Source organism: Sminthopsis crassicaudata, chromosome 1, assembly GCF_048593235.1.
Source record: "Sminthopsis crassicaudata isolate SCR6 chromosome 1, ASM4859323v1, whole genome shotgun sequence".
NCBI classification, from domain to species: domain Eukaryota; kingdom Metazoa; phylum Chordata; class Mammalia; order Dasyuromorphia; family Dasyuridae; genus Sminthopsis; species Sminthopsis crassicaudata.
The window spans coordinates 515,794,426-515,821,518 of NC_133617.1; the positions used below are offsets into that span (position 1 = coordinate 515,794,426).

Sequence of the window (27,093 nt, forward strand, 5' to 3'; positions counted from 1 at the left end):
TTAAGTCTCTCCAGGCCTCTCTATATTCCTCCTGCTGGTCATTTCTTACCGAGCAATAATATTCCATAACCTTCATATACCACAATTTACCCAACCATTCTCCAACTGATGGACATCCATTCATCCTCCAGTTTCTAGCTACAACAAAAAGAGCTGCCACAAACATTTTGGCACATATATGTCTCTTTCCGCTCTTTAGTATTTCTTTGGGATATAATCCCAGTAGTAGCGCTGCTGGGTCAAAGGGTATGCACAGTTTGATAACTTTTTGGGCATAATTCCAGATTGCTCTCCAGAATGGCTGGATTCTTTCACAACTCCACCAGCAATGTATTAGTGTCCCAGTTTCCCCACATCCCCTCCAACATTTGTCATTATTTGTTCCTGTCATCTTAGCCAATCTGACAGGTGTGTAGTGGTATCTCAGAGTGGTCTTAATTTGCATTTCTCTGATCAGTAGTGATTTGGAACACTCTTTCATGTGAGTGGATATAGTTTCAATTTCTTCCTCTGAGAATTGTCTGTTCATATCCTTTGACCATTTATCAATTGGAGAATGGTTCGGTTTCTTATAAATTTGGGTCAGTTCTCTATATATTTTGGAAATGAGACCTTTGTCAGAACCTTTGTTTTTAAAAATATTTTCCCAATTTGTTATTTCCCTTCTAATCTTGTTTGCATTAGTATTATTTGTACAGAAACTTTTTAGTTTGATGTAATCAAAATCTTCTATTTTGTGATCAATAATGATCTCTAGTTCTCCTCTGGTCATAAATTCCTTCCTCCTCCACAAGTCTGAGAGGTAGATTATCCTCTGTTCCTCCAATCTATTTATTATCTCCCTCTTTATGCCTAAATCATGGACCCATTTTGATCTTATCTTGGTATATGGTGTTAAGTGTGGATCCATATCTAATTTCTGCCATACTAATTTCCAGTTTTCCCAACAGTTTTTTCCGAATAATGAATTTTTATCCCTAATGTTGGAATCTTTGGGTTTGTCAAAGATTAGATTGCTATAGATGTACCCTTTTTTGTCCTTTGTATCTAATCTGTTCCACTGATCTACCGGTCTATTTTGTAGCCAATACCAAATGGTTTTGGTGACTGCTGCTATATAATATAGCTTTAGATCAGGTACACTTAGACCACCTTCCTCTGAGTTTTTTTTCATTAGTTCCCTTGCAATTCTTGACCTTTTATTCTTCCATATGAATTTTGTTGTTATTTTTTCTAGGTCATTAAAATAGTTTCTTGGGAGTCTGATTGGTATAGCACTAAATAAATAGATTAGTTTGGGGAGTATTGTCATCTTTATTATATTCGCTCGGCCTATCCAAGAGCACTGAATGTCTTTCCAATTATTTAAATCTGATTTTATTTTTGTGGCAAGTGTTTTGTAATTTTTCTCATATAATTCCTGACTTTTCTTTGGTAGATGGATTCCCAAATATTTTATACTCTCAACATTTGTTTGGAATGGAATTTCTCTTTGTATCTCTTGCTGTTGCATTTTGTTAGTGATTTATAAAAATGCCGAGGATTTATGTGGATTTATTTTGTATCCTGCCACTTTGCTGAAATTTTGAATTATTTCTAGTAGCTTTTTAGCAGAGTCTTTGGGGTTCTCTAAGTATACCATCATGTCATCTGCAAAAAGTGATAGTTTGATTTCCTCATTTCCTACTCTAATTCCTTGAATCTCTTTCTCGGCTCTTATTGCCGAGGCTAGCGTTTCTAGTACTATATTGAATAGTAATGGTGATAGTGGGCAACCTTGTTTCACTCCTGATCTTACAGGGAAAGGTTGCAGTTTATTTCTATTGCATATTATGCTTACTGACGGTCTTAAATATATACTCCTGATTATTCTAAGGAATAATCCATTTATTCCTATACTCTCAAGAGTTTTTAGTAGGAATGGATGTTGGATTTTGTCAAATGCTTTTTCTGCATCTATTGAGATGATCATATGGTTCTTATTAATTTGATTATTAATATGGTCAATTATATTAATAGTTTTCCTAATATTAAACCAGCCCTGCATTCCTGGAATAAATCCTACTTGATCATAGTGTATTATCTTGGAGATGATTTTCTGAAGTCTTTTTGCTAATATCTTATTTAAGATTTTAGCATCAATATTCATTAAGGAGATTGGTCTATAATTTTCTTTCTCAGTTTTCGATCTACCAGGTTTAGGTATCAGTACCATGTCTGTGTCATAAAAGGAGTTTGGTAGGACTCCTTCATCCCCTATTTTTTCAAATAATTTATATAACATTGGGGCTAATTGTTCTTTAAATGTTTGGTAGAATTCACATGTGAATCCATCTGGCCCTGGGGATTTTTTCCTGGGGAGTTGATTAATAGCTTGTTCTATTTCTTTTTCTGAAATGGGACTATTTAAGCAATTTATCTCCTCCTCTGTTAATCTAGGGAGCCTATATTTTTGGAGAAAGTCATCCATTTCACTTAAGTTATCAAATTTATTGGCATAAAGTTGGGCAAAGTAACTCCTTATTATTTCTCTAATTTCCTCTTCATTGGTGGAAAGATCCCCCTTTTCATTTGTAAGACTATCAATTTGATTTTCCTCTTTCTTTTTTTTGATCAAATTTACCAGAGGTTTATCTATTTTATTGGCTTTTTCATAAAACCAACTCTTGGTTTTATTTATTAATTCAATAGTTTTTTTACTTTCAATTTTATTGATTTCTCCTTTTAATTTTTGTATTTCGAGTTTAATTTTTGGTTGGGGGACAATTCCTACTTTTAAGGAACCTACATTCCACAAAATTATTATTTCACATAATTCCACATTATGTGAAAATAAGCACACATAAAAGTATGTACAAAATTGACAAAAAAATGAATATAAATGAAAATTGATATAAGGAAAAATGAATAAAATGAAAGCAAATAATATTTAAAGGACACAAGTAATTGAAAGAATGAAAAAAGGCTTCATCCACGGAGAAAGTAATACTTAGTGGCATCTTGGAGGAAGAGAAGGATTCCATGAAGCAAAAGTAGTGTTTTTTGATGCACTAAGAGAATGGAGGGCAACTAGTATAGTTAGTATATACTATATAGAGAGACCAAAAATGGTTATCTTTCACAAAAGTGGGTCAAATTTAAATAGAAATGGATCCTTGTGGCAACATAATTGACTTAGAAAACCATGGATTAACATTATCTCTACTGTATTGTATTTTTATCTATTCTGTAAAATATTTCTCAATTATATTTTAATCTGGTCTCCACCACACTGTGACTGGCTGAAAGTTTAACAGTTCTACTGTAGAATCTGAGAAGGGAAATAATGCATAATGAAATTGTAAAGAAAGGCTGGGCTAGATTGTGAAGGGCTTTAAAAAACAGAATTGAGATAGGAAGATCAATTAATTATAATGCCCTTAATAACAATCTAGGCAAAGGATAATAAGAGTCTGAACTAGGATAGTGACTGTGTACATTGATAAAGAGTTTGACATGAGATGCTGAGACAGAAATGAAAAAATTTGGCAACTGAATAAATATGTAAAGTAAGAAAGAATAAAGATAATGTTGAAATCATGAACCTAGGAGGTAGAAGAAAAGAGAAGTTCAGAAGAAAAGTAGGTTTGAGGGAAAGAATGATGAATTCTGTTACAATCATATTGAGCTGGACATATCTCTGAGCAAGATTGACACTTGGACAAAAGACTTAGGATTGGATATATTAATGTGAGTTATATGCATAGAAATGATAAACCAACGAGGCTGCTAAAATCATAAAAACAGAGTATAGAGGACCTAGGAGAGAATATATATTTATTAATGGTAATAATTTCTTGCTTAAATATTACAAATAGTTTGGAATATTTGGGGAAGTTAAGAATTTGTAATTAAAACAAATGATACATTCTTTGCTAAGACAAAATTAGCTATCAGAATATGCTGCCCTGGACTTCACTCAGGCCAATTCCCTGAGAATCTAGGTTCTATACCATAACAAAATGAGACACTCATAAGTCATTCAACAGTTAACAAAATTTACTTAGACCTAAAATGAGAAAGGTATTTAACAAGAATAGACAGTGAATATATCTCAAATTGATTTAGCTAAGCAAAACTTTCTAGCCTGAGTTACACTGTGAGCCAAGTATCAGAGTTAGCCTGGAGCTCCTTATTGTTGTTTGGTATTCAAGCCATTAGGTAGTGGTATTAACAGTGAACCTTTAGTCCCCAGGGACCACTAAGACTCAAGTATCAAGGTTTCAAAGTCTTTCAAAGAAAAATCAACCTAACTTGCAAGGGCAAAGGGTTAGCCTATTGCTCATACCAAACAAGGACATTTTGAGTAAGTCAGAAAATATTAATTGTATTCCTGTGTTCTGAGGATTAAATATCAAGAGATATTGAGACTAAAGTTAAGCAGTATAAAAATGAAAGTCAGCAAAAAAATGGAAGTGATTAATTGCATTCAATTTAATATGACATATTAATAATAATAAACTGTTAATAATCAAAAGTAGAAGTGGTCCCTGAGGAGTGACAGCTTCAACAACAAAAAAGCATTCAATTAAAGAAAGAACTTGAAAAGTAACTTTCATTTGTTATTTTAAATGATTGTGTACGACTTTGAAAGCAAAAAACAGAAAGTATTTTGGAAATGTGATATGTTTCATTTTGTTTCCTCCAAATAGCAAGAGAGTGAAAAGCATATGCTGTGTGATTTTGCATGAAAGCAGACGCAGTAAAGGTGAGAGGTCTAGGATGTTGGCTAGAGAACCAAAGTAAAGAGAAATGTGGGTAGATGGAGAGAAAGAAGTAAAAACAAATTAAAAGAATAGTTATACTTTCTCAAAATAAAAATCCTAAAAAGTCTGTGGAATTCTGTTTACTTGAGTTCTGTTTTACAATCACTTCTGCATGGGGAACAGATTGACTGAAATGTCTATAGTACAGACTGTGACCACCCACACTATGGGAAGCACTATGATTAAAGAGAGTTCTGTATTCTTGTATCTGCCAGCACAGTCTGCTCCATGTTGTAATTATTATATTTGCAGTCTTTTTATAATCTGTTGCATGTGTTGTGGCAAGTCCCCTACATTGTCTAACAAGAAAACCACTGAACAGCAAGTTATTTTTAACTTGCACAAATAACTAGAAAACTGGATACATTTAATATTGTGCTTTCAACTTTTACAAAAAAAAAAAAAAAAAAAAAAAAAAAAAAGTTTAACTTTAACAGCCAACACTTCAATGAAACATGCCACCCAAAATTTTCTTTCAATCCTTTTAAAGATTATACATGTGTATATATACAAACACTTGCAAAAAGATATGCTTGCACAAACATGCTACATATTCTGCCTTAAAATTTAATAATTTATTGAAATTTGCCCAGTGATAAAATACAAAAATACCAGGAGACATAAGTGTTGTACAAATTTATTTTCCATTAAGAGCTTGACTTTGATTGTAGATCTCATTTTGCCCACAAAAGTAGACATCTTTTAAGAATGTCACTTTTAGAAGTTAGGAAAGGAATTGCTTATATATTTATTTAACAAAGTAGAATTTTAATAAAATGAATGGAATTATAAAGAAAAAGAATAAAGAATATTTACTGAAATATTACCGAACAGCAAAAATGCTCCAAGTGTATCAGGTCAAATAAGCTTTCATCTTATGAATACTACTTTTCTTTTTAAAAGTAGAGAAGAGGTAAAGTTTTCACAGGTGAATAAGATTCAACAGAAATTAACAAGAAGGCAAAAGCATAAAGGAATGAGTGAATACTAATTACAAAACCTTATCCAGACCAGGCCACATCTGAAGGAATACTTTGGATACCTGAGATTGACTAGGATTTAACCACCTCAAACATATCTGCCTAAGACTCCCAATGTCAAGAAAAGGGAAAAAAAAAAAAAAAAAAAAAAAAAAAAAGGAAAGGAAAGTAAAATTATCATAGGTTTTTTAATTCTTTTTTTTTAAGCAAGGATACAATCAAAATAACAATAAAAAGTTAAACACAGACATTTATATACTCCTATTTCCAAGAAAGGTCTTTCATCTAGAGAACAGACTCCCTATAATATCTTCACAATAATTAAAGTCCTTGAAACTTTTTACATAGGTTAAAGGGGGAATGAGGACTTCTTCCCAAACATACCACAACACTACCCATAAAATAACTAAAACCACAACCCTAAGCCTCAGAAAGTGATTAACCAACTCTTAAACATTAGCTTCCAGTAGACAACATTTTCCATTTTATTCCTGGAAGTATATGCCCTGGAATCCTGGTTGGTAGCATTATTTCTGAGACAAAGAAGCAGGAAAAAGAGAGACTTCATGTTTTTCTCTCTCCTTTTTCCAGTATTGTGCACGTGTACACACACATACACACACACACACACACACACACACACACACACACACACACACACAATCACTCTCACTCTCTCTCTCTCTCTCTCCAATACTTTCTTTACCTGAGGAAAATAAAAATAATATAAAGTTTAGTCAACTAATTGATCCCACAGCTATAAAATAATTTATGTTCATGTGTTTAATTTTTTTCTTTTTGTTTTAATTAAAGCTTTTTATTTCCAAAACATATTCATGGATAATTTTTCAATATTAACCTTTGCAAAACATTGTGTTCCAATTCCCTCACCCCCTCCCTTAGATGGCAAGTAATCCAATATATGATAAACATGGTAGAAATATGTGTTAACTCCAATATATGCATACATATTTATACAATTATCTTGCAGCACAAGAAATATCAAATCAAACAGGAAAAAAAGGAGAAAAAATAAAATACAACCAAACACAACAAAAAAGAATGAAAATGCTATGCTGTAAAATGAATAAGTGTAAACACTCAGTTCCCACAGTCCTCTCTCTGGGTGTAGATAGCTCTCTTTATCACTGAAGATCTGAAGATCTCTTTATCACTGAAGATTTATCTGAAGATCACTGAAACTGATATTTTTAAGAGCACTTGATTATTTTTCCAGTTGCTTATATCTGACTTTGTGTGGAAAATGTTACACAATTGGGTTCATATAATTCCTGACTTTGTCTTGGCAAGTAGACTCCCAAATATTTTATATTATCAACAATTATCTTAATTGGAATTTCTTTTTGTATCTCTTGATGCTGGGCTTTGTTGGTAATATATAAAAATGCTTATGATTTCTGTGGATTTATTTTGTATCCTTCAACTTTGCTAAAGTTGTGGATTGTTCTTAGTAGTTTTTTAGTTGATTCTCTAGGGTTCTCTAAATATACCATCATATCAACTGCAAGGAGTGATAATTTGGTTTCCTAATTCCTTTAATCTCTTTTTCTTCTCTTGTTGCCAAAGTTAGCATTTCTAATATAATATTGAATAGTAATAGTGAACAACCTTGTCTCACCTCTGATCTTATTGGGAATGGTTCTAGTTTGTCTTCATTACATATGCTTGCTGATGGTTTTAAATAGATGCTACTTGATCACTTTAAGGAAAAGTCCATTTATTCCTATACTCTCTAGTGTTTTTAATAGGAATAGATGTTGGATTTTATCAAATGCTTTTACTCCATCTATTAAGATAATCATATGATTTTTGCTAGTTTAGGTGTTTTTGGTTTTTTTGTTTGTTTTTTGTTTTGTTTTGTTTTGTTTTGTTTTGTTTTTGCTGAAGGAATTGGGTTAAGTGACTTGTCTGGGGCCACACAGCTAGGAAGTGTGAAGTGTCTGAGGTCAGATTTAAACTCAAGTTTTCCTGACTTCTGGGCTGGTACTCTATCCATTGTACCATTTACCTGCCCCTTGTTTGATTAATGATATAGATATATGTTTAAGTTTAAATAATGAATTTTACTCCCAACACAAGTGATAATGGAGGGAAAAAATAAACCACAAACACTCTAAATTGAAGATTCCAAGTTCTTTAGGCGTTTTCTTTATGACACTAATGTTACAGTTTTAATTAATACATAACAGTTTAAATTTATGGGTACAAAACAAAAAAGTTTTGACTAGACTTTGTTTTCATTTAGCTTGATATATTTCTTTTAACACACTTTCAAATTGGAATGGGAAATAATTCAATTCTTTCAATAATCTCTGACAATTCTTAAGATTTTTAATGGATTAGTTCACAACTCCACCTACAATGCATTGGTGTCCATCCCAATTTTTTCATATCCTCTCCCACCATTTTATCATTTTCCTTTTTTGTCACATGGGCCAAACTGACATGTGGGGATATAGTACCTCAGAGTGGTTTTCATTTGCATTTCTCTAATAGTGAGTTAGAGCATTTTAAAAAATATAACTATGGTTAGCTTTGATTTCATCTGAAAATTGCATTTTCATACATATCCTTTGACCATTTATCAGTTGAACAGTGACTTGTATCTTATACATTTGACTCAATTCTCTATATAGTTGAGAAATGAGGACTTTATCAGAGATACTTGCAAAAATTGTTTCCAGTTTTCTGCTTACTTTTAATCTTGATTACATTGGTTTTATTTAGAAAAAAAATCTTTTTAAATTTAATACTATGAAAATTTTGAATTTAATACAATCAAGATATCCATTTTATATGTTGTAATGTTCTCTATCTCCTTTGGTCAAAATTTTTTCCCTTCTCCACAGACCTGACAGATAAACTATTCCTTGCTTTCCTAATTTGCTCATGGTGTCATACTTCATGTCTAAATCATGTACCCATTTAGATTTTATTTTGGTATATGGTTTAAGATATTGATCTATAATTAGTTACTATTATACTGTTTCCAGTTTTCTCAACAGTTTTTGCCAAATAGTGAGTTTTTATTCCAGAAGCTGGAATCTTTAGGTTACAAACAGTATATTTCAATGGTCATTTACTATTGAGTCTTTTTTTTTTTTTTTTAAATTAAGGCTGTTATTTTCAAAACATATGCATAATTTTCAACATTCACCTTTGCAAAATCTTATATTCCAAATGTTTTTCCTTCCCTTCCCCCCTCCTACACAGCAACAGTAATCCAATATATTAAACACATGCAATTCTTCTATACACATTTCCACAATTATCATAAGAAAATGAGAAAGAAAAAATGCAAGCAAACATCAATTAAAAAAAAAAAGTGACCACTTTGGAGATAATAATTCACTAGTTGACAAAAACTGCTGAAAATTGTAAATTAGTAAGGCAGAAACTAGGCATTGACCCACACTTAACACGTACGCCAAGATAAGGGCAAAATGGGTTTATGATCTAAGCAAAAAAATGGGATTATAAATAAATTAGAAAAACATACCTCTCAGACCTGTGGAGGAAGAAGGAATTTGTGATCAAAGAAGAACTAGAGATCATTATTGATCACAAAATAGAAAATTTTGATTATATCAAATTAAAAAGCTTTTATACAAACAAAACTAATGCAGACAAGATTAGAAGGTTAACAATTAACTGGGAAAACATTTTTACAGTCAAAGTCCTGACAAAGGCTTCATTTCCAAAATATATAGAGAACTGACTCTAATTTATAAGAAATCAATTGATAAATGGTCAAAGGATATGAATAGACAATTCTCAGATGAAGAAATTGAAACTACTTCTAGCCATATGAAAAGATGCTCCAAGTCATTAATAATCAGAGAAAGCAAAGTAATTGTATGGATATGTATACATATATTGTATTTAACATATTTAACATGTATTGGTCTACCTCCCATCTGGGAGAGGGAGTGGAGGAAGGAGGGGAAAAGTTGGAACAGAAGGTTTTGCAATTGTCAATGATGAGAAATTATCCATGCATATATCTTGTAAATAAAAAGCTATTAAAAAAAAAAAAAAGTGAAAATACTATGTTGTGATCCACAGTCAGTTCCCCCAGTTCTCTCTCTGAGTGCAGATGGCTTTCTTCATCACAAGACCATTGGAACTGGCCGGAATCATCTCATTATTGAAAAAAGCCATGTCAGTCAGGATTATCATTATATAATTTTGTTGTAACTGTGTACAACGATCTCCTGGTTCTGCTCATTTCACTCAGCATCAGTTTCATGTAAGTCTCCCCAGGCCTTTCTGAAATCATCCTGCTGATTGTTTCTTATAGAACAATAATATTCTATAACATCCATATACCATATTCAGAGATTCTCCAACTCATAGGCATCTACTAAGTTTCCAGTTTCTAGACACTATAAAAAGGGCTGCCACAAACATTTTTGCACATGTAAGTCTCTTTCCCTCCTTTAAGATCTCTTTGGGATACAGGCCAAGTAGAGATACTGCTGGATCAAAGGGTATGCATAGTTTGATAACTTTTTGAGCATAGTTCCAGATTGCTCTCCAAAATGGTTGGATCAGTTCACAACTCCACCAATCATGTATCAGTGTCCCAGTGTTCCTACATCCCTTCCAACATTCATTATTCTCTTTTCCTAGCATCTTATCCAATCTGAGAGTGTGTAGTGGTACCTCAGAGTTGTCTTAATTTGCATTTCACTGATCAATAGTGATTTAGAGAACCTTTTCATATGACTAGAAATGGTTTTAATTTCTTCCTCTGAAAATTGTTTGTTCATATTCTTTGACCATTTATCAATTGAAGAATGGCTTGAATTCTTATAAATTTGAATCAATTCTTTATATATTTTAGAAATGAGACCTTTATCAGAACCCTCAGATATAAAAATTCTCCCCCAGTTTATTGCTTCCCTTTTAATCTTGTCTGCATTAGTTTTGTTTGTACAAAAACCTTTTAACTTAATATAATGAAAATTATCCATTTTGTATTCCATAATATACTTTAATTCTTCTTTGGCCCCAAATTCCTTTCTTCTTCACAGATCTGAGAGGTAAAACTATCCTTTGTTCTTCTAATTTGCTTACAATATCACTCTTTATGTCTAAATTATGAACCCATTTCAACCTTATCTTGGTATAGGGTGATCGTTGTGGGTCAATGTCTAATATCTGCCAACTAATTTACTATTGAGTCTTGTATAACTAATCTATTCCACTAATTTACCACTCCCATTTCTTAACCAATACCAGATAGTTTTCATGATTGCCTTTTCTTAATATAGCTTAAAATTTGGTACAGTTAGGCCAGCTTTGTATTTTCCCCCCATTAATTTCCTTGATATTTTTGACCTTTTGTTCTTCCAGATGAATTTTGTTACTGCTTTTCTAACTCTATAATAATTTGTGGGTAGTTTGATTGACATGGCAATGAATAAATTAATTAATTTAGATAGAATTACCATTTTTGTTATATGGGATCAGTCTATCCATGAGCAACTGATACTTTTCCAATTGTCTAAATCTGATAATTTGTGTAAAAATTTTTGTAACTGTATTCATATAGCTCCTAGATTTGTCTTGGCAGGTAAACTTCCAAGTATTTTATATTGTCTACAATTATTTTAAATGGAATTTCTCGATTTCTCACTGCTAGGCTTTGTTGGTCACATATAAAAATGCTGATGATTTATGTATTTATTTTACATAAAAAATGTTTGCTAAAATTATAATTATTTCAAATAGTTTTTTTATTGAGTCTCCATGATTCTTTAAGTCTGCCATCATATCAGCTGCAAAGAGTGAGTTGTTTCCTCCTTGTTTATTCTAATTTCTTCAATTTCTCTTTCTTCTTATTGCTATAGCTAATATTTTTAGTGCTATATTAAAAAATAATTGTGATGGTAGCTAGGTGGTGCAGTGGATAGAGAACCAGCCCTGAAGTCAGGAGGACCTGAGTTCAAATTTGATCTCAGACACTCAACACTTCCTAGCTGTGTGACCCTGGGCAAGTCACTTAACTCCAAAGCAAAAAAAAAAAAAAAAAAAAATTGTGATAATGGGCAACCTTTCTTATGTTTTTAACTGATCCCCATAACAGATAATTCTTGCTGAGGGTTTAAAATAGATACTACTTATCAATTTAAGGAAAGCTCTATTTATTCCTAAACTTTCTAGTATTTTTAGTAGGAACTGGTGCTGTATATCGAATGGCATAGTTTTTCATCCCACTTTAATAACACGATGACATGATCTCTATTACCTCTCGGAACTGTACTTTTTAAGATCGTAACTTTATACATTCACTTTCTTTCAAAGATCTACTTAAAACTCTAACTTTCCCACTTTGATATGAACTAAACCTATTTCTTGCCTTTCCCATCTTTTGGTCCTCTGACCCAATTACTCATCTTCTGTGTCATTTTAGTCTTATCTTGTTTCCAACTTTAGCTGTTGCCTTACAATCCTATAATCTAATCTTACTGACTTCCTAATTCATTTCCTGGAGCAACTATTCCAAATCTTTTTTTCTTCTTTCATATTTACACTACATAATTTAGAATCCTACTGCAGTGGAAAGACTGTCATGTATCACAGTTCTTTCATCTCCCTTCCTTTAATTCTCATAGTTTCCCAACATCATCACCATACTTCTTCCCCTTTATATTATAAAAGATGCATCTTTACTCCTCCTTAAAACTATTTTCTTAGCTACACCCAGCAAAAGAACTCTAGGAGATGACTATGGACCACTATATAGAATCCCCAATCCCTCTAATTTTGTCCACCTGCATTTTGGATTTCCTTCACAGGCTAATTGTACACTATTTCAAAGTCCAATTCCTTTTGTACAACAAAACAACTGTTTGGACATGTCTACATATATTGTATTTAATTTATACTTTAACATATTTAACATGTATTGGTCAACCTGCCATGGGGGAAGGGAAAAATTAGAACAAAAGGTTTGGCAACTGTCAATATTGTAAAATTACCCATGCATATATCTGGTATATAAAAACTATTAAAATTTTAAAAACTAGTTTCTTAAACCCAGTTGTACCAGACCTAAAACTACATTATAAAGCTGTAGTCATCATTTGGTACTGGCTAAGAAAGAGTAGTGGATCAGTGGACACAATAGTCAATGATTATAGAAATCTAGAATTTAATAAACCCAAACACTCCAGCTTCTGGGATGAGAACTCACTGTATGACAAATGCTGGGAAAATTGGAAAATAGTATGGCAGAAACTAGGTACAGATCAACATCTAACACACTACACCTAGATAAGGTCAAAATGATTTCATGATTTAGACAAAGGGTGATACTATAAGCAAATTAGGAGAACAAGGGATAGTCTACCTTTCAGATCTGTGAAGAAGGAAGGAATTTATGGCCAAAGAACTAGAAAACATTATGAAATGCAAAATGGATAATTTTGATTCCATTAAATTAAAAAATTTTTGCACAAAGCCAATGCAACAAAGATTAGAAGGGAAGCCGAAAGCTGGGGAAAAGCTTTTACAGCCATGTTTCTGATAAAGGCCTCTTTTCTAAAATATATAAAGAACTCACTCAAATTTTTTAAGAATACAAGTCATTCCCCAATTGATAAAGGGTCAAAAGACATATAAGATCAGGCAGTTTTCAGGTAAAGAAAGCAAAGCTATTTCTAGTTATATGAAATAATGCTCTAAAATCACTATTGATTAGAGAAATACAAATTAAGATAACTCTGAGGTACCTCTTCACACCTCTTAGATTCGTTAAGATGACAGGAAAAGATAATGATAAGTGTTGGAGGGTATATAGAAAAACTGAGACACCAATGCATTGTTGATGGAGTTGTGAACTGATCTAACCAATCTGGAGAGCAATTTGGAACTATACCTTAAGGGATATAAAACTGTAAATATCTTTGATTCAGCATAATTATTACTAGATCTGCATTTCAAAGAGATCATAAAAAAGGGAAAAGAACTGACATGTGCAAAAATGTTTGGAGCAGCCTTTTTTGTAATGGCAAGGAACTGGAAATTAAGTGAATGCCCATGAACTGAGGAATGATTGAATAAGTTATGGTATATGAATGTAATGAAATATTATTATTCTATAAGAAATGAGCAGACTGATTTCAGAAAAACCTGAAAAGACTTACATGAACTGATGCTAAGTGAAGTAAAGAGAACTAAGAGACTATTATGCCTAGTACCAGATTATGTGATAATTAACCATGATGGACTTGGCTCTGCAACTAGAGAGAAAACTATGGAGACTGAATATGGATCAAAGTATATTTTCACCTTATTGTTATTTGCTTATTTTTTCTCATTTTTCCCCCTTTTGGTCTGATTTTTCTTGCACAACATAACAAGTATAGAAATATGTTTAAAAGAATTGCACCTAAGTTTCCCTCATCCTCTTCTCTTCAATCCAATTATTTATAATTTAAAGCAATTCCCAATACAACTTGTATCCATTCATCTTTCCTATTCCCATTCTTAATACCCCCAACAGTTTCATTATTACCCATCACCCACTTCCTTACATATCATCAAACCCAGTATTATGTTCTTTATACTGCTGACAAACAATATTTCTTATGCATGCATATGTTCATACATATTCAGTAGCTTATTACTGACTCACAAATGAAATAAAAATTCCTCCTAATATCATTGAAGACCCTCCATAATCTGTATTTGTCCTTCTTTTCTAGTCATTTCATATTGTTCCACTTCACACACTCTCTGTTGCAGTCACACTGGACTATTCCCTCTCCTCTCAATGAGCTCTGTGCCTTTCTTTACAGTATCCCATATATTTGGAATATTTTCCTTTGATTCTTCACATGCTAATAGACTATCTTTCAAAGTCTAATTCAAATACCAGCTTTTTAGTAAAAGCACTTTACTTTGTAACGCTCTAATTTACTTTTCATGTGGAAGTTGCAGTGGTGGCTCACAATAGAAAATATGTTCCTTGGAATCTAGGATTACATCTTATTTAATTTCTTCCCCAGCTTCTAGCATAATTTCCTATACTTAGCCAGCATGAAATAAATTTTGTTGTTGCTAAAAGAACACAGAAAAGTATATTTATTCTAGTTATACAGGGGAAATATATTTACTAATATTTAAAAGTAATACTTATTAAATTGCATAAAAAACTTTCATATAATGACAAACTAAAAATGAATAACAAAAGAAAAGCAAAGGAATTGGGGAAAAGGATATCACATACATAATTGCTAAATATTTGCAACAGGTATAAAACTGTTGACACATAAGCATTTAATTTTATCTATAAGTAGCTGGACACATATACCAAACCATACATTATTTTACAATCTCTAATAACCATCTCCTTATCATTTAATCTGCTGCTCAATGTAGAACAAGGAATATCTGAGATCACACCCTTAGTGACTTGATCACTTAGCTTTGAAATAATTTCCTAAAAGCTTTGAAATTTTAACTGGTTAGTTAATCACTGAAAACACATGTAGCCTATTATGGCTAACCATGCATCACTGTATTCCTTCTTTCTTTTGGAATATATATCAAATAGATTCAGGAGGACCAGCCTCAGACATTTTTAAAACTTTTTAATTGTGTTATCCTAGACAAGTCATTTAACCCTAATCACCTCAAAACAAAAACAAAAAAATCAAACAAGAACAACAAAAACACTCTATCATTTCCAAGAACCTTTGAATGGCAAATGCTTCCAAAATCTGACATGACTTTATCAAGGGAAATGATATTAAAACGAGTTCTGATTTGCTGCTGCACCCTAAGGACCATAAAACTTTCCAAATATGACTTGAAACTGAAATCTTTCAAATGTAGCACTTCTCTGATTAAAACATGAGATTCTTGAAATTAAGAGCAAGGATAATCTTATTTTTTAACTTATATCTCCAGCCTTTTGTATACACTAGGCAATTAATAAATGTTTATTCATTCATTCATATAAGAGGAAAATGAAGAATATATTCAATAAATAGATTGCCTAGTACTTATCTACCAGTAATGTAGCAGGGAAAAGGCAATAGATCATTACATGGAAAAACCCCACATCCTTGTGAGCAATTAAATAACAACTGAAACAACTTTAAGGAACCATTATGCTGATAGAAATAAAAATGACAAAACTTAATTTTAGTGACTCTATGAAGATTCTGGTAGAATTCTAAAAGTTGATTTAATCTTCTTTTAAAATTTTTTTTAAAATTGTTTTTATTAATTTTATAATTATAACATTTTTGACAGTACACATGCATAGGTAATTTTTTACAACATTATCCCTTGTACTCCCTTCTGTTCCGAATTTTCCTTCCCTCTACCCCTCCCCTAGATGGCAGGCATTCCCATACATATTAAATATGTTATAGTATATCTTAGGTACAATATATATGTGCAGAACCGAATTTTGTTGTTGTTGTTGCTGCAAATGAAGAACTGGATTCAGAAGGTAAAAATAACTTGGGAAGAAAAACAAAAGATGCTCACAGTTTACACTTATTTCCCAGTGTTCCTTTTCTGGGTGTAGCTGATTCTGTCCATCATTTATCAATTGGAATTGGATTAGCTCTTCTCTATGTTGAAGATATCCAATTCCATCAGAATACATCCTCATACAGTATCATTGTTGAAGTGTATTATGATCTCCTAGTTCTGCTCATTTCACTCAGCATCAGTTGATGTAAGTCTCTCCAAGCCTCTCTGTATTCATCCTGTTGGTCATTTCTTACAGAACAATAATATTCCATAACATTCATATACCATAATTTACCCAACCATTCTCCAATTGATAGGCATGCATTCATTTTCCAGTTTCTAGCCACTACAAAAAGGGCTGCCACAAACGTTTTGGCACATACAGGTCCCTTTCCCTTCTTTAGTATTTCTTTGGGATATAAGCCCAGTAGTAGCACTGCTGGATCAAAGGGTATGCACAGTTTGATAACTTTTTGGGCATAGTTTGATAACTTTTGGGGCATAATTCCAGATTGCTCTCCAGAATGGTTGGATTCTTTCACAATTCTACCAACAATGCACCAGTGTCCCAGTTTTTCCACATCCCCTCCAACATTCATCATTATTTGTTCCTGTCATCTTAGCCAATCTGACAGGTGTGTAATGATATCTCAGAGTTGTCTTAATTTGCATTTCTCTGATCAATAGTGATTTGGAACACTCTTTCATATGAGTGGAAATAGTTTCAATTTCATCATCTGAAAATTGTCCGTTCATATCCTTTGACCATTTATCAATTGGAGAATGGTTTGATTTCTTATAAATTAGAGTCAATTTTCTGTATATTTTGGAGATGAGGCCTTTATCAGAACCTTTAACTGTAAAAATGTTTTCCCAATTTGTTACTTCCCTTCTAATGGTGTTTGCATTAGTTTTGTTTGTACAAAAGCCTTTTAATTTGATGTAATCAAAATTTTCTATTTTGTGATCAATAATGGTCTCTAGTTCTCCTTTGGTCACAAATTCCTTCCTCCTCCACACGTCTGAGAGGTAGACTATTTTCTGTTCCTCTAATCTATTTATGATCTCATTCTTTATGCCTAAATCATGGACCCATTTTGATCTTATCTTAGTATGTGGTGTTAAGTGTGGGTAAAGTTGATTTAATCTTTTGGGAAAAGAATCCTAAGCAGAGATCTATCAATCTATTTATACCTTTTTTATTTGATGTTTTTCTGTGGGGCAATATATTTTAATATAACTCAAAAGAAAAACCTGTACTCTGAGTGTGGAAATAGGATGTTTCCCCATGATTCCTTTAGAATTGTGGTAGATTACTATGTTTGATCAGATTTCTACAATACTTACCTCACATGATTATTTAAGGATAAAATGAGATATTTCTAAAGCACTTAAGATAGCATATGGTATGCTATAAGTTAATTGCTTATTCCCTTCCCTTGTCCCAAGTCTTTCAAAAATAATTATTTGTATAGTATTATTTTTATGTTATAAACTGTTCTCCTGGTTCAGCTCACTTCAATACAAAACTTTCCTGTTTTTCTAAAATTATTCCCTTCATCATTGCTTATGACCCAATAGTATTTTATCATTGCACATACATAACTTATTTAGTCATGTGAAAATCAATAAACAGTTATGTTTCCATAGAAGAGGAAAACTAGAAGTCTGGAAATTGAAGTAGTGCAGAGGAGGGGGGTTGCGGAGCTCCTGAAAACAGTTGAAAGTAGGTAAAACTGTTAAAACTAGTTGTGTAGTTTAAAAAAAAAAAAAAAAACTGAAAGTAGGACTAAAGGCAATGTGCTTAATTGTTTCATAAATATTAACTTCTCCTCACGAGGAGCTAAGGCTCATTTTGATGGTCATATAATATATGTAGTGGAAGGGGAGGCATCTAAAGGGGTGTATGTTGTAGGAGGTATGCCCTGCAGGAGTCAGAATAAGAGGTGGAGCTGGCAATTTTTTTATAACTCTGGGATTTAAACAGAGGCTACACAAAAGGGGCCTGAACTTGGGGCTGACATGGAACTCTCTGGAAAGTCTCTGAAATGACAGGGATTTGCAAAACAGATGGTGAAAAATAGAAATAAAATCTATGATGTTGAAACAGAGTACAGTAAATAGTCTGTAAGTAGATAGAACTTTGGACTCATTTGCAACAAGTTCTAAGGTAGCTAGTCAATATAAATATATTAAAAAGTATTTTAACAACACTTATAGGCTCATGGGATATATGACCAATAAAACAAAGGACTAGATATTTTCTCCAAACACCAATAACTCTGAAAGGGGAAAACATTATGTGCTAAGTATAGATAATAACTGTAATCAAAGGAGAAAGAAAAAAAGCCCAAAGGGTTAACAGTTTATTAATTAACAGAAGAGAATGATAATATATCATATTTTCATTCACTACCCATCTACTAACATACAAGCTCTAGCAGGACATAAGCCAACCCACTATAGTTTGGAATGCACTCAGATTCCCTGTTTATAGCATATTCTACCCCTGTCTTTCCCCCTGCCAATCTATTGTTAGCAAGAAGTGGGTGTTGGTTTGCCCAGCCACATGAAGTAGGGTGGAAGGGATGTGAATCAGGCTTCTTTCTGCCTGGAGCAGCCCTTTAGATTAGGAAACTCCTAGTCTAAAAGCCTCTGCCCAAATTATACATCTTGCCCTGAAGCAACATTAAAAAAAAAAAAAAAAAAAAAAGCAGTAAATACTGATTCTGCCTAGACAGGGAATTAAACAGTGTGTTTGGCTGTGCCTGCATGGAGCCTGAAAAAAAGTGCACTATAATCGGGGCAATGTAATCCCAACCCCATCTCCAACTCAAGCAATGAGAGGCAGACTTCTTAAGAGAAGGATAATTCAGTCAAAAAACCTAGTGCACAAGTAGATCAACAGAAAAGATATTAAAATTAGGAAGATGGATACTAAAAATATCTAAAAATATTGCAACATTTCTAAATATAACAAAAGAAACTGAACCAATGCCTGATCAACAATGTGATATTCCAAGAAACTGTAGAACATAAGAATTTTCCAGAATTATTCAAAAGAGAAATTAAAAATTAATGTTTTCCACATCCTCCAATAATAAAAAAGATTCTGAATATACCCTCTGATATCTAAGTGTTAATTTATTTATAACTCATATGGATATTTACATATAAATTATATAGATATTTCATAAGAGGCAGCATTGTCTAGTGCAGTGATTCTCAAACTTTTTGGTCTAAGAACTCCTTTACTCTTTTAAACATTGAGGAAAACAAAGAGCTTTTTGTTTATATGGGTTATATTTACAATATTTGCTGTAGTAGAAATTAAAACATATTAGTATTATTATGGAAATGTTTTTGACCTTTTGGATGCCCTGAAAGGGCATCTGGGATCTGCCAGGGATCCCCCAAACACACTTAGAAAACTTAACATAATGGAGAGAAAGACAGGCACACCTGGATTTAAATATCTCCTCTAGCATGTACTGGCTGTGTGACTCTGGGCAAGTCACAACTTCTGAGAGCATTACTATGAGAAAAGTTTACACAAAATATTGTAAGCTCAAGGTAATATAAGATAAGAAGTATCATTGACCCATGAGCAGTTAGAAAAAAAATTTGACTTGGCTACAAAATTTGGATAAAGGGGTCTAGGCTAGAAATTAGCTTAAACCAGCCAAAATCAATTATGGGGAGAAGGCTTTTCTTTACAATGCTTACTTAATGAGGCTCATGCATAGTATCTTCTCCACTCAAGCACTAACACAAATCTAGACACAACAGGGTGAGGAAGAGGGTGTTCCTATGGCATACCAGGAACTGTTCCTCTAGTTAATTAAAGGTTAATGGGGAGGAGACAGAGTAGGGACTAACCTAGAAAGCTTCCTCTAGCTTCTGAACAGCACTCTCTCAGGGAAGTGTGCCCCCTTCTCACTAGTGAAGGCTGCATCTTCAATCCTTTTTTACTCTTTCAATAAAAAAACCACAGATTTTGAAATTGAGTCTTGAGTCTTCTTTCTTCAATGATCTAGACCAGAGTTATCAATCTCATCTAGGCACACAAGAGGACGGTTCCATTTGAGTTTGATACCATGGCTCTAAAAATAACATTCTAAGTTTATAACTTGCAGGAAATGGTGACATGCACTGGTGAAGGAGTATTCTTTTGCCAATGAAATAAAGTCCCTATCCTTATCCCTAGATACTACTATATTAACAATTATGTGTATCATGAAAATCAAATAAAAATAACTACTGAAAAAGTATAAGATAAAGTTCATTATCATGTAATTAAAGTTTCTTCAAATACCTGAGTTTTAGATTATAAGTAGCACAGAAACATTTAGCACCACGGATAGAAGAAGCTTTAAGGAATTAACTTTAAGCAAAACCTGAAGTTAATTTTTAAAAGGTGACTGTTGCTAATATTGCAGCAGGCTATAACTACTACAAATGCATTAGCATAAACAGTATTTAAAATAGTTTTTTAAAATGATATAGTCAAGAATATTTAAATCACCAATTCAAGTGGTTCAGAAAACGATTCATTCTCTCACCCTTATCCAGAGGTTGACTTCCAACTCTATAGTATTCCATGGTTCACTGCAGTACAGACAACATAAGCACCACATTAGAATTTTCTGGTTTTCATCTACAGAAAGGAAAACAAAGAAAGGTAAGTTTTATTACAGTACACACCCAAAACTGAATCAAATTTTTTTTAATTTCCTGAAAAAAACAAAACAATTCCAAATTTACAGAAAACTCAAGATCATTTGTGACATTTGACATTCAATTTTTTTCTTTCCTACATTATATATGCTTAACTGAAAGTTTTAGGTAATTACTTTCCTTCCAATCATAACTGATTCTAAAGATAATCAGTCACTATTTCCAATTTTGATATTTTAAGTATTTGGATGATTATTTTACAAACAATTTTTCTGACTTAAGATGACATATCGAAAGATGTTAGAAAAGCCTAGTTTTAGATATTCCACAGAAATATGTGAAAACAGATACAGAGCAGTAAGCTGCTCAATTCAGTTCATAACTGCACAAAAAATGAGTCAGAAGATGGAGTTTAGAGAGGACAACAATAAGCAAGGTAATGTTAGTAGTAACATGTTAAATTTAATATGTTTAATTTTTTTTCTACAATTCTTTATTTATTTATTTATTTTCCTGAGGCTGGGATTAAGTGACTTGCCCAGGACCACACAGCTAGGAAGTGTTAAGTGTCTGAGACCAGATTTGAACCCTGGTCCTCCTAAATTCAAGGCTGGTGCTCTATCCACTGTGCCACCTAGCTGCCCCAAATTTAATATGTTTAAAGGAACAAGCCATGTGTAATAAATTTTTCATGTAGAATATCTCTTTTTTGATCTTTTTTTTAATAAAAAAAATTGACTTTCTGGTTCACAATTTTTGAAAAAAATCAAAGTAATCTGAGAAAGGAGAAACACTAACAATTTTGGAAGTCAGGAATGGCTTAAAGGAGCAGATGGTACTTAAACTGAGGAAGATAAAGATTTTAAGAGCAAAAATTATGGATAGAAGAATGAACAGCTTTTTACAAAACTACAGGACAACAAGATTTGGTGTCATAACACTTAAGTTTGAATCCTGGCCCTGCCACTTAATACCTGTATGATGCTGCTCAAGTCACCTGACTCTACAGGACTCAGTTTCTTTATCTGTAAACTGAGGGAATTAAATCAGATAACCTATAAGGTCTCTTCTAGATATGCACGTATAAAGACTATTGAGGACTATAAAAGACAGTGCTATTTAGAGCCAAATTTAGAGCCAAACTGAAACACCACTAATTCATATTCTGTGTGTGTGTGTGTGTGTGTGTGTGTGTGTGTGTGTGTGTGTGTGTCTGTATATCACTTCTTAAACTCTATGTTATGGTAGTGATTCATTTATCAGAAAAATAATCTGTCAAGAGGTTAAAGTCATTTATACTAAAATAAATAGATCAATTTCTCAGATGGTGACATAAAAGACCATGGCTACATGTGGTCACTGGACATATGCAATAAGACAGGTATTATAGACATTAATATGCCCACATTAGATATATGTGTAGCCTGGGCAGGTCCCTTAATCTCTTAGTGCTTTAGGCAACTCTCTAAAAATAGAAGTTGTAGAGAAAGTGCAAGTCATTACTGGAAAAGTGAGTTATTTCACTTATGAATTCCCTAAGGCAATGATATTACAGGTCTCATTTTTTTAATTTTTAAAATTAATTTTTATAATTATAACATTTTCTTTGACAGTACATATTCATAGGTAATTTTTTTTTTTTACAACATTATCCATTGTACTCCCTTCTGTTTCAAATTTTTCCCTTCCTTCCCTCCACCCCTCCCCTAGATGGCAGGCATTCCCATACATATTAAATATTTTATAGTATATCCTAGGACAGGTCTCATTTTTAACTCGTATTTACAGATAAAGAAACTTGAGACTCAAAGGAGATGATTGTTTTCTTTTACTTCTGTCTTTATGTATGAAATAGAAAATTGTCAACAAACTAACATTTCTATATACAAGCATGAGGAAAAAAGGCATGGGAAACCATGAATCTATTAAATTATATTTTCAAAATAAAACATGTTAAATTTACCAACATTAACCTATTGTGTTTCTCCTTTAAAATAATAGCTTTTTATTTTTCAAAATACAAACATTTTTCAACATTCACCCTTGCAAAACCTTGTGTTCCAAATTTTTCTCCCTCTCTCCCCCTTCTCTAGACAGCAAGCAATCCAACATAAGTTAAACATGTGCAATTCTTTTAAACATATTTTTACTTTTATCATGCTGTACAAGAAAAATCAGATTAGGGGTGGAGGTGGGAGTGGAATGGGGTGAGGGTGGAAAATGAGGGGGAAAAAAAAGCAAACAAAAAACAACAAAAGTGAAAATATTACATTGCGATCCACATTCAGTCCCCATAGTCCCCTCTCTAGATGTAGATGGTTCTATCCATCACAAGTCTATTGGAATTGGCCTGAATCACCTCATTGTTGAAAGAGCCAAGTCCATTAAGATATTCAGACTAGCTCTCTGGAGGATCTCAGTACCATCCCAAGCCCTGGGTCTTAATGGAGAAGTAATAAGGCGGGACTCACATGGATGGTCAAACATGGAGTTCATTTATTCCAAATTCTCTCACCTTTATATACCCTAATACCCTTATATAACCAAAGCAACACTGCACACGCACTAATATACTGCGTGTGTGGAATCATATAAACAACATGCTATTGTATGTAGATGATTTTTGCCACTTGGTATCACTCTGCTTTAATTGCAGCACAGGCTGTCACTGCCCATTTCTCAGAAAGGCTGAGACTCTTTAGGGGAGATGGGGCACTGACTCAGACATTGTCAGTAGGTTCCCTCTGGGCTGAAGGGTCTTATACCTTACCCAGAGTTCCCCCACTATCTGTGGTCCTCTACACATCACAGGTGATCATCACAAAATCTTCTTGTTGCTGTGTGCAATGTTCTCTTGGTTCTCCTTACTTCACTTAGTTTCAGTTCATGTAAATCTCTCCAGGTTTTCCTGAAATCATCCTGCTAATCATTTCTTATAGAAAAATAATATTCCATTACATCCATATATTATATGGTATATATCACATACTTATACTATATGTACCCCCTCATAATATATAGTATAACTTACTCAACTATTCTCCAATTGATGGGCATCAATTCAGTTTCCAGTTTCTAGCCACTACAAAAAGAGTTGCCACAAACATTTTTGCACAAAGAGTCCCTTTCCCTCCTTTAAGATGTCTTCGGGATATAATCCCAGTAGAAACACTGCTGGATCAAAGGGTACGCACAATTTGATAGCCCTTTGGGAATAGATTCATATTGCTCTCCAGAATGGTTGGATTCATTCACAACTCCACCAACAATGTATCAGTGTCTCAGTTTTCCCACATCCTCTCCAACATTCACCCTTGTCTTTTCCTGTCATCTTAGCCAATCTCAGAGGTATGTAGTGGAATATCAGAGTTGTCTTAATTTGCATTTCTCTAATCAATAGTGATTTAGAGCATTATTTCATATAACTAGAAATGGCTTTGCTTTCTTCATCTGAAGATGTCTGGCACTAAGAAAAACACAGAAAAGGGAGGAGAATGTTATTAGTACAAAAGAGATGACTTGGAAGTAGAGAGATTGGAGGTCTTGGTGAAGACAAAGAATAGAATTAGGGTTTACAAGGAGATATAGAATAATTGTGATCAGATAAGGAAACTTTAGAGTTCATGAACATAGAATTAGAAGATTTGTTAGTTGTGGTAAAATCAAGGGTATGACCATTCCTACATCTTGCTGACATTCTGTGGAGGAGAAATGATAGAAATTGGGGAAGCTAAATAACTAGAATTTAAGGGTAAGATGGGATGACAAGAAAAGATAATGATGAATGTTGGAGGGGATGTGGAAAAACTAGGATACTAAGTTATTGTTGGTGGAATTGTGAACTGATCCAACAATTCTAGAGAGCAATTTGGAACTATTCCCAAAAGGCTATCAAACTGTGCATACCTTTTAATCTAACAGTGTTTCTATTGGGCAAGTATCCCAAAGAGATCATAAAGGAGGGGAAAGGACCCACATGTGCAAAAATGTTTGTGGCAGCCCTGATTGCACAAGTATAACATATATTGGATTAGTTGCCATCTATGGGAGGGGGTGAAAGGAAGGAAGGGGAAAAATTTGGAATACAAGGTTTTGCAAGAGTGAATGTTGAAAATTATCCTTCATATATTTTGAAAATAAAAAATTTTAATTAAAAAAAAGAAAAAGAAAAAGGGGACAGCTAGGTAATACAGTGGATGGAGTACCAGCCCTGAAGTCAGGAGGATTCCAGTTCAAATCTGGACTTAGATACTTAATACTTTCTAGCTGTGTGACTCTGGGCATGTCACTTAACCCCAATTGTCTCAGCAAAACAAATAAATAAATAATAAAAGAAATAGAATTATATCTATTAATAGAATTATTCATTAATTTATCAAAACTATTAAAATAAATTTATATTCTCTCTCAATCAAATCTTGGGGCAATTCCTCCTATAGCTTTATATATTTATACTTAATAGAATTCCCTTTCATTTTAGATGCAACTAATAATAATAATAATAATACATATAGTATTATATGATTTGTAAAGCACTTGATATGAATCAATAAATATTAAATATCTATCATATACCAGGTCTGAACTAAAAACTAGGGATATGAAAAAGAAACAAAAGATAGTCTCTGCCCTCAAAGAACTTATAATCTAACGTGAAACATACATATACAAATAAGTTATGTATAGGATAATATGCATAATTTCACTTGTTCTTTACAAAAAAAAGTAAGATGGATGTTATTGTTGGAAACAAATTTTGAACCCCAAACAAGGGTACAGTAAATGAACAGCCTCAGAATGAGCGAAGCAATTTAAACTTCCAATATGTTCATGTAGAAAGCAGATGTCAAACTCCAAATGAGTTTACCTATTTTACAGAAGCAACAGCATAGTCTTTTATCCCTTCTCCCAAGCACAAAGTCCCTATACCAATCCTCCAATGGCTGGAAAGATAAGGTTAACATTCTTTCCTGATTCTCCTACAACATATACCTCTTGGTATACCTCTCCCACTACATACACTGTATAACCATTAAAATGAGCTTCAGCTTCTGGGGAGAAGCTAATATGAAGCAATTAAGCATGTGTACTCTAGCTAAACTATAACCTTTGTCCTACTTTCAGCTTTTTTACTAAACAAGGTACTATCCAGTTTTACCAAGCTTCAATTGGTTTTGGGAGCTTCCCTAATTCCCTATTCTGGACTACTTTCAGTTCCAGACTTCCAGTTTTCCTTCTCTAAGGAAACATAACTATTTGTTGTTTCTTCCATTATCATAACTTTTTTATAAATAAGGAAACTATGGGGCTGAAAAATCAAGTGACTTGCCCAGAATTACACAGCCAGAAAATTTCTGGGGCAGGGGAACTATGTTAAAATCCTAACACTTTTATTTATTATGCAACAATGCCTCTTAAAAGGCTTATCAGAATTGGAGTGGGAATGGAGAGGGGGTTCATATTTATATGCTATGATATGTAAGGATTTCAAAATTTAAAAATAATAATTTAATGAAAATTGAGTCCTCAAGATAGATAGAGTGAGCACCAGGTTTAGAGTCAAAAAGGGGATGAGCTTTGCAAGTCAGTTCTTAGAGTGTAGTTTCCTCCTCTGTAAAAATGAGGATTTTGGAATAGATCTCCTTTGAGTTCCCTTTCAACTCTAAAATTATGAACATATGACTTCAACAAGGTAGAAAGAGAAACAAAGAATTAATGTATGATCATTATACCCACAAAATATCAATAGAAGTATTAGATATAATAATGCCCACCCTTAAAGTGGACATTCAAGGGGACTGCTAGATGGTGCAATGGATAGCGCACCATCCCTGAATTCAGGAAGATCAGAGTTCAAATCCAGCCTCAGACACTTAACACTTCCTAGCCATGTAATCTTGGGCAGTCACTTAATTCCAAATGCTTCAGTTAAAAAAATAAAGTGGACATTCAAATAGAGGTGGTATAGATTTTATTTTTCTCATGCAAGAAAAAAAAGTTTATTTCCCATGCCAACAAAATTACATAACCACAATAGTAAAGGATCTTTTTCTGCCAGAGAAACTTACATTTTAAATTAAATTTGAAAAAAAGATGAAGAAGCTTATTAATGG

At 33.0% G+C, this 27,093-nt stretch overlaps 1 protein-coding gene across 7 annotated transcripts in view; it reads right to left on the reverse strand.

Annotated features, from left to right (window-relative positions):
• Positions 1-27,093, reverse strand: part of FANCC (FA complementation group C) — a 181,274-nt gene that overhangs the window by 102,981 nt on the left and 51,200 nt on the right. For all 7 annotated transcript variants that reach the window (XM_074281683.1, XM_074281676.1, XM_074281678.1 and 4 more), the window contains one exon: positions 20,866-20,960. In XM_074281683.1, the coding sequence (XP_074137784.1) occupies positions 20,866-20,960 (95 nt within the window). The remainder of the gene's footprint in view (positions 1-20,865; positions 20,961-27,093) is intronic.